The sequence below is a fragment of the Pagrus major genome, chromosome 20 (assembly GCF_040436345.1).
Source record: "Pagrus major chromosome 20, Pma_NU_1.0".
In the NCBI taxonomy this organism is placed as follows: Eukaryota; Metazoa; Chordata; class Actinopteri; order Spariformes; family Sparidae; genus Pagrus; species Pagrus major.
In genome coordinates, this window is record NC_133234.1 from 17,242,631 (window position 1) to 17,256,022 (window position 13,392).

General features: G+C 40.6%; 1 protein-coding gene across 1 annotated transcript in view; it reads left to right on the forward strand.

The window, feature by feature from the left end:
• The first annotated feature begins 1,740 nt into the window (after positions 1–1,740).
• The window catches only part of LOC141015347 (vinculin), a 28,342-nt gene continuing 16,690 nt past the window's right edge, over positions 1,741–13,392 (forward strand). The window contains exon 1 of the mRNA XM_073489384.1: positions 1,741–2,087. Within this exon, the coding sequence (XP_073345485.1) occupies positions 1,920–2,087 (168 nt within the window). The 5' untranslated portion in view covers positions 1,741–1,919. The remainder of the gene's footprint in view (positions 2,088–13,392) is intronic.

Here is a 13,392-nt window from a genome sequence, read left to right on the forward strand (position 1 = left end):
TAAAATTAATGAGTATGATATGTTTTCCTCACATACAGCATAATAGTGACTTGTTCCTGTTTCACTGGTTGCATTTACTTCTTTCAACCAGAGGATGGCACCTACTGCTCACTCTTATATAGATTCAAAAAGAAAGGAAAAGAGAAAAGCAGCAAGCACTAATAAATGGGCTCTAATGAAGAACCTTAAAAAGTTTTGTCAACCAATTGTCATACAGACGAACAGTTACAACTCTTTTGGTTGTGATGTGTTTTGATAAAGCATCCAAGAAACGCAATTGTCTATCTCAGTGTGTTTTGTGCACACAAAAAAGTCGAGATCTATGCTGTTGAGAACATAATCTGTTTGCATTAGTATGTGAGTGTATTTTCCCACCTTCTTGCAGCAGCAGGAACATGTATTATCAGCCCTACAGTGTGTGGGGAAGGTGCAGACCACACATCTTGAGCAGCCATGCTTACATTCCAGGATGGACACACGGGACGGCCTTGTCAGTAACTGGAGTGCTGAGGAAACGGCAGGCCATCTTTGATGTCTATATTCAGGATGGACTCAGGGTGGACAGTGCATTTATTTGACTTCTGGGAGATGCAGGATGAAATATACTTGGTGCTAGCATCTATTGTTTTGTGTTTTTTTTAGTAATAAGGGCATAAGTAGGGCAGATGCAAAAACTACATCTACATCCTGTGCTCTGTAGTAGCTATGTTTACTTACTGTTATGAAATAGTTAGGTTAACAAAATGAGGTGTCTGTGATGGATAACTCATAGCCAAACAGCAAAATCAAGACAACGCAGGAATCCTGATCTCCCCAATGAGGTTAGCTTTCATTGGCATTTGGTATAGTAACCGCATTATATACAAAAGGAAAGCATATCAGCCCCTTGTATGTTTACACAAGAGTTCAAACAGAGTAACTTCCTTGATTCTTTCTTTTTGGACTCTTCCTTTTTAGGAAACAGGCCGCTGCCTTGCGGGCCCTCTTGGGATTCTGTGGGAATTCCTTAGCTGATTTGCTTGGCAGTTGGTTTTTCAATCCTCGAATATCGTTGTTTCACTGTGTGAGGTTAGGACGGTGGTGGAATTGAAAAAATGTGCGAAGATGCCCGAGGACACTTTTGACAAGTACTCTGTCCTCCTGAGTTTGTAAACAAATGTGGGTGGATGGTTGGTGTCATCTATAATAAGTGAGAAAGGAATTCAGTCTTTTATTTTGAAACATCCTCCTTGGACCTCCTCCTCATTTTTTTTTAAAATCCATTATACCCTAATCATATTTATGTAGAAGCCAACAGATTATCCTGCAATGGGTAGATGACAAAAATAGCCCTGAAAGGAAATGTCATTATCCTATTTTATGGAAGGATCTGTGTGAAGTTTATTAGGAATGTCCTGTTCTAGCATTAGTTTTCAGGGACGTCTGCACTCTGATCTCACATCTGTCTGTGCTGGAGGTGCCAGAAGCTTGTCCGACTGGTGAATGTACAGCGGCAGGAATCTACTGCTCACAAACAGTAGACACATATTTCCCTTTTTAGGGCATGAGAATCTATTACGTAATTTAGGGAGCACTCGGATCTCTAGCAAACTCGCCTGTGTTGAAGCGGGAGGGGCTCAAACAGAGCGGCACCCCGCTCGTCCAATCAGACGCCACGGAACTCGCCTTCCCGCTCGCTGATTGGTCAGAGGGCGGCCAACGTGTGTGACGTTCAGGCTCTCACTCCGGTAGGGAGTTTTGTACGTTGATGGTTTCACGGGGTAGTTGTAGTCTTCACACCGGAGGGTGAAACTGTCCTGGAAGAGGGGCGCTATCGGGATTGTTTTAGGGCTTTTGTAGCGGGAGTTTGGGGGAAAACTGCCTCAGGTGGTAGGAGATTTACTTCTTTTTCTCTTGGATAGTGCTCTAAAGTTGTCACCATGCCGGTTTTCCACACGAAAACGATAGAAAGTATCCTGGAGCCGGTGGCTCAGCAGATATCCCATCTGGTGATAATGCACGAAGAAGGTGAAGTTGACGGGAAAGCTATTCCGGATCTGACGGCGCCGGTGGCCGCCGTGCAGGCGGCTGTTAGCAACCTTGTTCGGGTGAGTAACTTCCCTCTCTACGTAAAAACTGTACCTGGGAAAGTCTGCCTAAACTCGGCGGGTGCTGTGGGCTACCTGTCGCTCTTTGTCCCGCACAGTCCGCCCTCGATTTAACTTACATGGACGTTGAAACACAACACTTTGACGGCTTTAGCTAGCTCTGTTTTGTGTGTTTAACAGACGAGAATATTAATGTAGGTTAGCAAAGTTTCTTGAAGTTGTTTGACTCGGGGCAAAGGGCAGTGACGCCCTTTTCCCCTTGAAAATATGCCCTGCCTCCTCTGTAGCTGACTGCCATATCTTGACGTAGGCACTGCTGCTGGTATGAATGAGCCAGGTACTGGAGCAGGCTACAGTGACTACCTTTTTATTTAACCCTGTTCATTTAAAAAAGAAAAGAAATTACACTTGTTGTCACTGAACGTGACTGTGGATTTGAATATGAATGAATCTGTGTTTCAGGAACCTCAGTTCACTCAACCATGTAGTAGGTGGGGCAGTTCACTGCCCTGCTTGTCATTTGAAACCAAAACTTTCAAACAGATCAATATACTACTACACTACTGCACAGGAGAGGTGGAAAGGGAGGTCGGAGAAATGATTGATCACTGATGTGGAGTTATTAATCTAAAATGTAAGATGTCAGTGCTCTGCCAACATGATGAAATAAAGTCAGATAGGACTAGGAAGCACCATCAAACCCCCACCAAGGCTGCACAGTTGTGTGCAAAATTGTTAATATGGACGCAGTGCTATGTTGCCTTCTGTAACTCATCAGATTTTCTGACCTGATTAGGATTATCAGCTATGTTACTTCCCCAAAAACCCTTTACTGTGATCACATGCTGTATTTTAGCTGATAGATGTGATAGCAGAAATGTGTAGCCAGCAGTGTTTATTGTTGGTCTGTCTGTAAAGAAGGGCTGCAAATAATGATTCATCTGCTGATTATTTTCACGATCATATTTTAAACTGTCAAAAAATTGTGAAAAAAGTACTCATTACCATTTCCCAGAGCCCAAAGTGATGTCTTCAAATTGCTTGTTTTGTCCAACCAACAGTCTAAAACCCCAAAAAACTTTTACTGTCCTAAATGACAAAGAAAAGCAACAAATCCTTACATTGAAAAGGCTGGAATCAGCAAATGTCTGACATTCGTGCGTGAAAAATGACTTTGATGGTTGATTACATAGATATCGGTATTTAATTTTCCTCCGATTGACTAATTGACTAATCGTAGCTCTTCTGTAAAGCCAGAAATCCATGGTATGCTCACTAGCATCGAGGAATCTGATTGGTCAGAGACTCTAGGAAACACAGAATCCGGATCCAAAATAAACATAGCGTAGTCACTTGTTCTTTGACCTATGGCCTAGAACTAAGAACCACAAAATTCAACCAAAATTAGAACCTGCCAACTAACAAACAAGCATACTGAACTAAAAATATATCCTTCCTGGTATAGATACAGCCTCTGTAATTTTGACTCACTCTTGACGCACTATGACAAACGCTCATACATCCTCATATCTAGTTTGTGCTCCTGATGTTTATTCTTCCCACACCGAGCAATTAAAATGTCTTTGGAGTTTTTCATTTTGCTTCCCCAGACAGTCTCACGAATACATTAAACAAGTTCACCTCTTGACTAGATGCAGCTGTGGTTTCAAGTATATTTAAAGCGAGAAGTGGACCTCACCGCAGTGGTCTTCCTCAGAACTACATCGTAACGGTCGTGGAAATTAGTGAGGAAATGACAGTGTTTTGTTTCCTCAAATTTTAGCCTTACACTCACCAATACATGGAGGTTTCCTAGAAAGGAAAGAAGGATCTATGAGGGGGATGTCAGATATTGTGGCTTGTAAAGTGAGGAAGAGATAGAGACTAAATTAAGACGGACTTGGTTCCTGTGTGGTGTTTTCTCTGTCAGCCTGGTCAGACACAGAGCCCCTGACAGTTGTTGGGCGATAAATTTGGACACTTGCTCTGGCGTCTCCTGTCAGCAAAGGAATTCTTCATTTAAAGGGATTGCCCACCATTGGCTCGCAGTTTATTTAGTAGGTTTTATAGTCCTTAACCATTTCAAGCTAGTTGACTTCCTTCAATGCGGTTGTTTTTCTTCAGTGCCCACTCTCAAACTATAGGTCTGGACCCCCCCATTGTGTGCATAATTGTTACGCCTACAAGACTTCCTTCCTCTGAGGTTCATTACAGAGAGGTGTTAAGGTGGTGTGTAATGTTTATGTTTGACGTTATACCTTGAAAGAAAACACTCTGACAAATCTTATTATAGTAATACATTTGATAACAGTTCTAAGTAAAACTTTTGACCTCAACCTGTTGTAATAATTCCTTACCCAATCATGTTTCTGGTTTTGTAATCCGATGTAGATATGAATAGTGAAGAGGTCTGCTTGTAAAATTTAACAAGGTTGTTCAAGGGTCATTGAAGATGCACAAACTAGTCTGTCCTTCAAAGGAGTTCAGATGATGGGAAAATTAAGCAAACACTTCTTTGTTTAGATCCATTCTGCTACGTGAATGCAAAGTTAAAGTATGCTCACTAAAACAAAGGAGAAAAAAGTTTCTCTACTAGATATTTTTTATGTTAATGATGAAAAGAAAAGGTTTTTCTTGCAAAGATGAAGCCACAGAGAAATAATAGCCAACTCTGCTGCTCTGCTGAAGTTGGCCTCCTTTAGCAAATTTTTTTGGGGTTACATTACTGTGTATACACTCTAATTAAACCATTCCAGCCCAAATGAAGTGAAACATCTGGCAGCTAATGAACCAGCCATTTTTCTCAGCAGTTAAAAGCTAAGGAGATTTGATTATTCTTAAATTCATTCATCAGTTGGACTCATGACTCAAAATAGATGCTAGTGTTGCTAATTGTTTGCTGAATGTGACCTAATGTATTAGATATAACGTAATAAGACAATAATATGTCAGAGATGGATGTCTGTCAGCTTTGTTTTATTGGTCCCAAACCCCAAAGAGGCCACAAAAGTAATGAACACAGCTTTAAATATGGAAACATCACATTGTTACTGTTTAATAAAACATTAATGGAGCACTTGTCAGCATTTCCTGACGCACAAACTATCCTGTGCACTCTCAGCTAGCTTGGGGGTGAGATAATCCAGCCCTTCTGGACATTCTGAATTGTGATCAGATGTTTCCAACAGTGGCATGAATGAATGAACAGGCCTGTAATTATTTCCAGTTGCTGTAGCAACATTACAACATGGACACTGTTATGATTTCATTGAAGTTAAGGATCAGATGTAATTTCTTCTGGTTTCAATCCCACTAGTCCCATGAGTCATACACTGCAATGGCCAAATGAGAAAATAAACACACTGTGCGGCTCTTATCGTTGACTTCTTTGTTACTGAAGAAACTGAATACTGTCTAGTTGTTGCTACTTTGCCCGTGCACGTTTTCATAATTTTGATTTGTAGCATTTGCAATATTGTTATTACGAATTGTAAGACACTCAGTTGAAGTGGTTCTGTTAAACAAAGTAAACATCTAACTGGCGAGTAAATTACTGTCAAGGAGAGGATCATCCTTGGAAGGGAAAGGGATGAGGCTGTCTATAGTATTTCTGTCGACATTCTCAGGGCGGGGCTGTGTCAGAGAAAAGCTATTTACCTCATTGTCTGTGTAGCCCAGAAAACCACATGTTGCGCAGACTTCCTCCATTCTGAATTCTGTTCCAAATCTTTTGAGCCAGATGTTAAACACAGTTAATCAAGGTGGATATTGGATGACAAATGATTGTTCCTTTCAAATGACATATTATAAGCGTTGTTTCTGGTTACTTTCCGTTGCCAGGCCAAGAAAAGGAAGATGAGCTTTTTAGGATGCTCTTGGTCTGTCTGAAGAGGTCTGATGCACTCACTGTGACAAATGTGTAGACCATTAAATTATTAATTTGAAAGGGCTAATCTTATTATTCCAGATGTTTGGAGATAAAAGTGCAGACCCTGTAAACTGACCTAGTATTTTAATTGTAGCATTCTGGGTCAAATATGTCCACTCTAAGCGAGACCCCTCACTGTTGATCAGCATCTCTGACTTCAGTGTTTTCTGATTGAGGCAATGAGCCAGACCTCAATTAAAGATGAATGTGAGGAATGTGAAGAATTCCCAGCGAGCAGGAATGCGACCCTGCTCCGAGGGGGGTTGAGCCGATCCTGAAATGTTGAGTATGATAATCAATCTAGAAAGTTCCCTTCAGAAAAGCCTGTGTTTGATAGAGCCTGACCTATATCTGATTTTTGGAGCCAATTGCAATATCGAAATTAGTGAAAAATGTAGATATACCAGCTGATATACACACACTTCTTGCAATAATCCCCAAAATGTGGTTAGCAAACACAAATAGTTTAAATTGAGACAATTTAACAAATAACTTTATTTCCCAAAATGACATCATTACACTGGGACTCTGATATTTGTGTTTGACCAGTAATGCAGCTTGAGATTGGTGAATCTATTTTCTTGCAGGATGTGGCTAACCATAGACGATGAACATTGTATGTTACATCATGTTAATACATTGACAGACAGTTCAATGCTTGTGCAATAAGCAAGCCTTGTGCAACAATAACATAAAGTATGAGACATAACTGCCTTTGCAGCAGGGCTCAACCAACTCCAGTGTTTGCCCTGTAATGTTTTGCAGCTCTGGTGCTTTGGTTCATTCTAGTTTTGTCTCATATCTGTCTGGTTTTAGGTTTCAACTTTCAAGTGCGAAAAAGTGCTTGAACATTATGAAACTGTTACATTTAAAACATTCAGAGCAAAGATGTATTTACCATCTACATCACAGCGTAATAGGCATTGAAATGTTTTTAATGTATATCAAGTGATTCTGAGAGTTGACATATTTTCCTGCTAGGGTAAATGGAAGAACAACATGCTTCTCTGTGTCAGCAGTCATTCTTTTGAGTTGACTACACAGGCCCTTTTTATGTCAGGCCTGTTACTTCATTATTTTTATAGCTCCTTTTTATAGGCGTGGGATAAGGAAAAGGAATGCCAGTGATGTACGGTCCTGGAACGGATCAAGTTGTAAGTGTAAGTCTTCCTGTTTGCACGGATAACAAGGCTCACATGAGTCGTAGAGATGCTCCTGTGTGCAGATCACTCTTTGGATTAAAAAAAAAAAAACGTCTCACATCTTCTGCAATGTTAGTGAGGTTACAAAATACCACTGTGCTTTGTGCAATGGTGCTAAAGAAGAGCAAATACAGGAAGTTGGGTTCAACTGTGGTCTATCTGAAAAATGTCTAATACATTTTACTTGTTCTAAAGAAAAAAACAAAAAAAGTGTCCTCAGCTTCTCAAACTTTAAGAGAAATACAGCAGGTACATCAAGTGGATGTTTTCAAATAGCTTAATAAGTGTATCAGTATTTAATGAGCTCTTGAACAGTCATTCTAAACACCTACTTCATGAATCCTTTACCGATGGGAAACAAATGTATTGTGTTCATTGACGAAAGTGCTTGAAGGCTTACAAAAGAAAATGCTTCCTATTACCTGGTACTCCTGCTTCCTGCAATTTATCAAGGGAAATCATTTCATGCTGCAAACCATTTTGCTCTGTGATCTTGGCAACCATACAGTGATCAGAGTCTGAAATGTTTGTGTAGTCTGTAGTGAAAAGAGATCATCTAGTCTTGACATAAATGCAGTGTTGTGGTATGGATTCGAAGTACACCTCTAGTCTATTTTTTCATCAGTCGGATGGAAATTTGTCAGAATAGGAGGACACAGAGGAGTATTGAATTGATGAGGAAACGCAGGAAGCCAAGTCAGGAAGACCCGGCAGCTGTCGGCCCCTCTCAGGAACAGGAGTGCGAGCCAGGGAAGGGAAACCCCTCTCCCTCGGCAATTATGGCTGCAGACCATTACAAAGGATACAATGGAGTAGGGCTGTCACTTTTTCCAAAATAATCGAGTTAAAATCATGATTGAAAGCAAACATTAACTTTGAAGGAATTGATTCATTTGAAGGCAGCTCACATAGGCTGTGTTGTATTTTATAGAGTCTTACCTTCATTTAGTGCTTTGCCGGGAATAAAAGTAGTGACAATGCTCTAAACCAGAAGCTTGCACACCAAACATTTGAAGTATTTAAGGGCACAGATAAGGTACAAGAAGTGTAAATATTTGGGTATGAGGTACTAATTCATTATATGAAATACTTAAGAAGAATTTATTATCAGAAAATTACCCCCAGTATCTGCCAGAAAAAACTAAAACTAATTATTGACAGAGGTTTTTTTTAGAGCTAACCTGATGTGCCAGATAGTTTGTTTCACGAATCCATCTGGAAAGAAGCCACAAGAAACTGTTTGGAATAGGACAGGCACTTCCAAAAAATACTTGGAAGGTAAATGCATGGTCCATCTGTCACCGTCTGTCATGGTGTTCAAAGCTTCAACCAATCAGATCACCAGTAGGAGAGCGCCACCACCAGTGGAGCCAGTTGGTAATCAAACTCTTTCTCTTCCTTCAATGAATTGAATTCTCCTGCTCTGATATAATTGATGTTAGCAGCATCTACGATAACCTCTTGAGGAGCTCACATAGCAGCTGCATGTTTGTATCTCCTTGGACTTTTGGAGCAGGAAACAGGCCAATATGGCCTGTATAATGTGCACCCACACTCATTAGAAAGTTCGCAATACTAAGTCAGGATAGACCAATTACCTGGCTGATTACCAGATCCGACATTCAGCATTTTCCCAGTTGCTGGAATCGGTGCTTTTTTGTCTGATTGCTGATAAAATAAATGACTTTAAAAAGGAAAAGGGAAAATAACCTCATCTGTTGGCTCTTGATCAAACCATGAACCTTTGCCCCCTTTGTCAATGATCGTTTAAATATTTCAAATGCAAATGATGGTCCAACAATGCACTGGAAGATTTAGATTCATTCGAAAGAAGCAAATAGATTTATGGTATATTGAAACATCGGATTGGATTCCTGGGTTTGATGTAGTCATTTCCTAACCCAACAAAAGAAATGTCTTGTTATCCCTGTTCTTTTGCAATCCTTGTTCTGGTGGAAAATGACCAAGCCTGGTGTTGTATCGACTCACTCTTCTGGATCTTTAGACAGGGATTCACACTGATGACTGCCCCTCCCTAGTAACACTGTACAGCTGCTAAGCTCCTGTAACATGATATAGATAGTTGTGATATATTCTCTCTTGTTGCAGGGCCTGTTTGCCATGACCAAGCAGGCCATTTGATTTGTGACTTTCATCGCCTTGGACACCCCATGTGTCTTCCTGAACCAAACTGATAAACTATGTTAGATGGCAGATGTACAGTAAAGGCATTGACCTTCAGTGCAACCTCTCTGCTGACCATCTGAGTCATTATTAGTCAAAAGTCATTTGATATCTCAGATCACAGTACTTGCTGGTTCTGAGACTATTGATCAAGGGTAGCTAATGGAGTGCTGCGCCATCAATTTGTGAGAGCATGTCTCATCAGATTGCAGTCCAAAGTCACTTAGAGTGGGAATCAGTGTCTGAGTTGCACTTTGAAGAACTAAACCTGCAGAATAACGTAAGGTTTATTTGTAGGACATTGCTAAAGGCAGCGGTGGCGGTGCTTGCCAGAATTTTGCCATCATAGATCTTAGTGGTCGCCATGACTAACACAGCATTGTGCTAAAACTACCCAACATGTGAAAGGCAGGCTGTGTCTTGGCAGTCTTGAGGCTTTCAGAGTGGCCTTTCTTCTCCCGGCAGAGCGATGGGCTGCTGTCAACAAAGCCAAGTCTGTTCTAAAGGAGCAGCCACTTTATCAAGCTACTTCACAACACAGGGTTTCCACACAGCACTCTTGGATGGTAAAAGGGAGTGTCAGTGTTTCCACTCCAGACATAAATGGTAAATGAGACTGTCAGGCCAGTAGTGTGGTATGTGACAGCCTGGAAGAAGATGACACTGAATCAGTGAAAGGTTTTTAAAAGAAGCTGGAAGTGAACCTTCCTTAAAGTGGTGTGCTAGAATCTATTCAAGGAACAGGATATTTGTGTTGTGGTTTGGCCTGTGGGTGTCAGCTCTGATTAAGAATGAGTTGATACTGGACGGATGCAAATTAAAGCAAAATCATTGTGCATTGACTATATTGTAGTTCAGTCTTTAGCTGCAAGGATCGTATAGTTTAAATAATCTCAAGTTACATCCTTAATGTCAAGTTTGTGTCAGTGTTGGTATCATAAGAATGTGATCCAATATTCGGACGGAGGCTCAAAATAGCGAGGAAGGCCAGGCATCATGAACTGCTTGACAACAGCAGTTATGAACTCGGGTCACTGTGCTATTCTTGCAGTGAATTGTTTGGATCACTGTATGACTGCAGACTGTTTTTGAACTTCAGACAGCAGGAAGTGGCTCCGCAGGGAGCAGGAAAAGGAAGACAGCGATGACCTGTTGAATCCAGTACTGAGAGCCTCAGCTCTGCTTTGTTTCACTCTTGCATGATGCTTTGGGGAGAAAATGACTCAGCACTCGTTAAACTCAGCTTTTGGCCTCCACATTGTTGGCCTATAATGTAGTCATTCTTCTCCAGTTTGTTCAGTTTAGGTCATGTCTAAACTTGCATTGATCTCATATAAATCTTGGTTTTGTGTTGACAATGCTGCGCTCAGATTACTCAGCTTGGCTTCTCAGTCAGACCTGCAATTCACTATCTAAGAAAAGGTCAGAATGATGAGTGATGAAGGACTGTAGTTCTGCAGAGATGTCCTGGCCTACAAATCTTGTAGTAGTAGTTTTTCAGTGAAAATAATTCATATCGCAAACGTAATATTGCAATATTGTTTTGCTGCAAGTAAATAATTTTAATATCAATTAACCTGAAAAGTGCATTTATTTATATATCAAGTTATTCATCTATAACAGTAAAAAATATGTCAAAAATGACATATTGTTCCCAACCAACAGTCAAAAAACCCAGAGGTATTCCACTCTAGACAGACAACCAGATCCTCATATGTTACAGGCTATAACCAGCTAATATCGAGCATGACTTGAATGTTAAACTGGTTTTCAAGATTGCCATTGGTTGATTTTACTGTTGATCAGCAAATCAAGAAGTAGCTATTAAAATAAAATAATTTTGAGCTTAGTTTACTGCAGATTTCTTGCCACAGAAGTGTTTATGCTGCTGTGTAATTTGATGTGTCACCATATATCTTATCAATATAATGTAGCTTCTGCTTTACATGTCCTTAACGATATCTGCACCGATATGCTACATCAAAAAGCTTCCTGATTAGCTTCTATATTAGAAGTCACAAGGCAGGAGAGTGGTATTACAATCTTAGAGGAGGTTACTGTGTTCTGCAGTGTTGGCAAGGTTGTAAGGTCTTTGTGTTACTTCCTCCCCCCTCAGTCCTGTTTACTACCCTGTCAGTGCCCTATACCCCTGGTCTGCATCCCTGCTGCCCTTTAGCTGAACAGGACAGAACAGCTTTAGTTGTTGCTGTTGGCTTTTGTTCAGAGCCACTCATTGGCTGACTGTCAGGGTGGTATATGTACGCTGCCACTTTGCTCTGAGATGGGCAGCCTCCGCTAAGCTCCCATTTTAGTTTGGCGCAACCTTTGGCCCTAATTTATAACCCCTCAGTTACTCAAGAGTCCCTCTGGTCTGTTGAAAAGAGAGTGAGGAGATGTATGTCTGCTCTGCTCCATTACAGCCTCCACGTCAACCACCTGGAATGGCTCAGCTACTGCCTGCAGTCGGACACGTTGACAAGCTCTCTTGGAGTGCTCACCACAGCATCAAGAATACATCCCAGATGTGCAAATAAATAGCAGAATTTACCTTTTTTAAATATGATTTCCAGTAGAGCTGCATGATTATGTTTGGATTAACCATCTAATTGTTAAGTCTATAAAATATCGTTAAACACTGCCCTAACAATTCCCAGAGCCCGAGGTAACGCCTTTTAAATTTTGTTTCAGTCCTCATTTCCACCTTGTATTGTTTATGATCTGTTACCTAAAATGGATATCAATTAAGCCTTGGCTAGATTATAGCCTGTCACTTCGCAAGATTATGCAGCACAGTGTAACATGTTGAAAATATTATATATTGCTAAATAATGTGTGTGACAGTGAGGTAATCCTTTATGTCATTTCACATTTGTTATAATAATAATGTAAAATATAAAAAAAAGGTTTAATATCTCCCTAAAGGGCAGGGATGCAGCTCATTTAACCCAGTCAGCATGATCTGTGTCCCGGTATGAACGCCTGTGATCTCTCACCCATGGCAGCTCAACGTGGGTGAGTTGTGTCTCCCTACAGAGCTGAGGTCATGATGGGGGAGGTGAGTCATTTTGGCATTTGAGGGAGAGGAGGCGTTCAGCTGCTTTGCACATTATAACTGTGCTGAGGCCTGGCGTCCCCCCAGCAGCTGCCTCGTTGAAATAATGGTCCACTGGACAAGTAACAGGGCATCATTCTGAAAAACTGCATGATTAAAGACAAAAATCCCGTAGGGGGAAAGTTGTGAGTTTTTACTCAGGCATATGACATGCTATTGATGTATAAAATGTGAGCTCAAGTTGCATTAAAGCTTGGGAATTGGATATTATTGAGGCAGCACAACTGTGGCAATCCTCTGAAACTTCGTGCCAGAGCTGAAAGTGTTGACTGATACAAAATCCTCATGACTGATGAAGTAGTCATCAGGGCTCCGGCTGAGGTGAGGGGGTTTCCTGTCTCCACAGGAGACTTTTTGACCACCCTTGGTGCCGCCTCTATCACTTTTGAAATATGATACAGTTGCTAATTGGCTTGTCATTTATAAAGAAAACAATGTAGCATATTCTGATTAAAAAGTGAAGTCGATGCAAGTTTTGGGTTGTGTTATAACCCAGTAGTTTACAGGGTCCTTGTCAGAATTGTAGCCATACTCATAATTCATGACAAGGACTCCAATATGAAAAAATATAATGGATGAGATGGTGGCAAAGAACTTCAACAAATCAATTTGCTTCTTTACATCCTAGAGTGCATTATCATGATTATACCGTGGCCACTTATCAAAAGAAAAAGGGGATGTGAAGAGAAGCTTATGATTGAATTAGAATCAGTAGATCAAGTGTGAAGAATTTGCGCCGTTTCTTTAGTTACTGCAGTTTAATCTTGTGCACTCATTAAGAACGCAAAGTTAGACTGTAGCTGACACTGCAAAACCAACCAGAAACAAGTATTTCCTGTAGCAATATTTAACAGTAATTCTTAAAGTTTTTCATCAGTG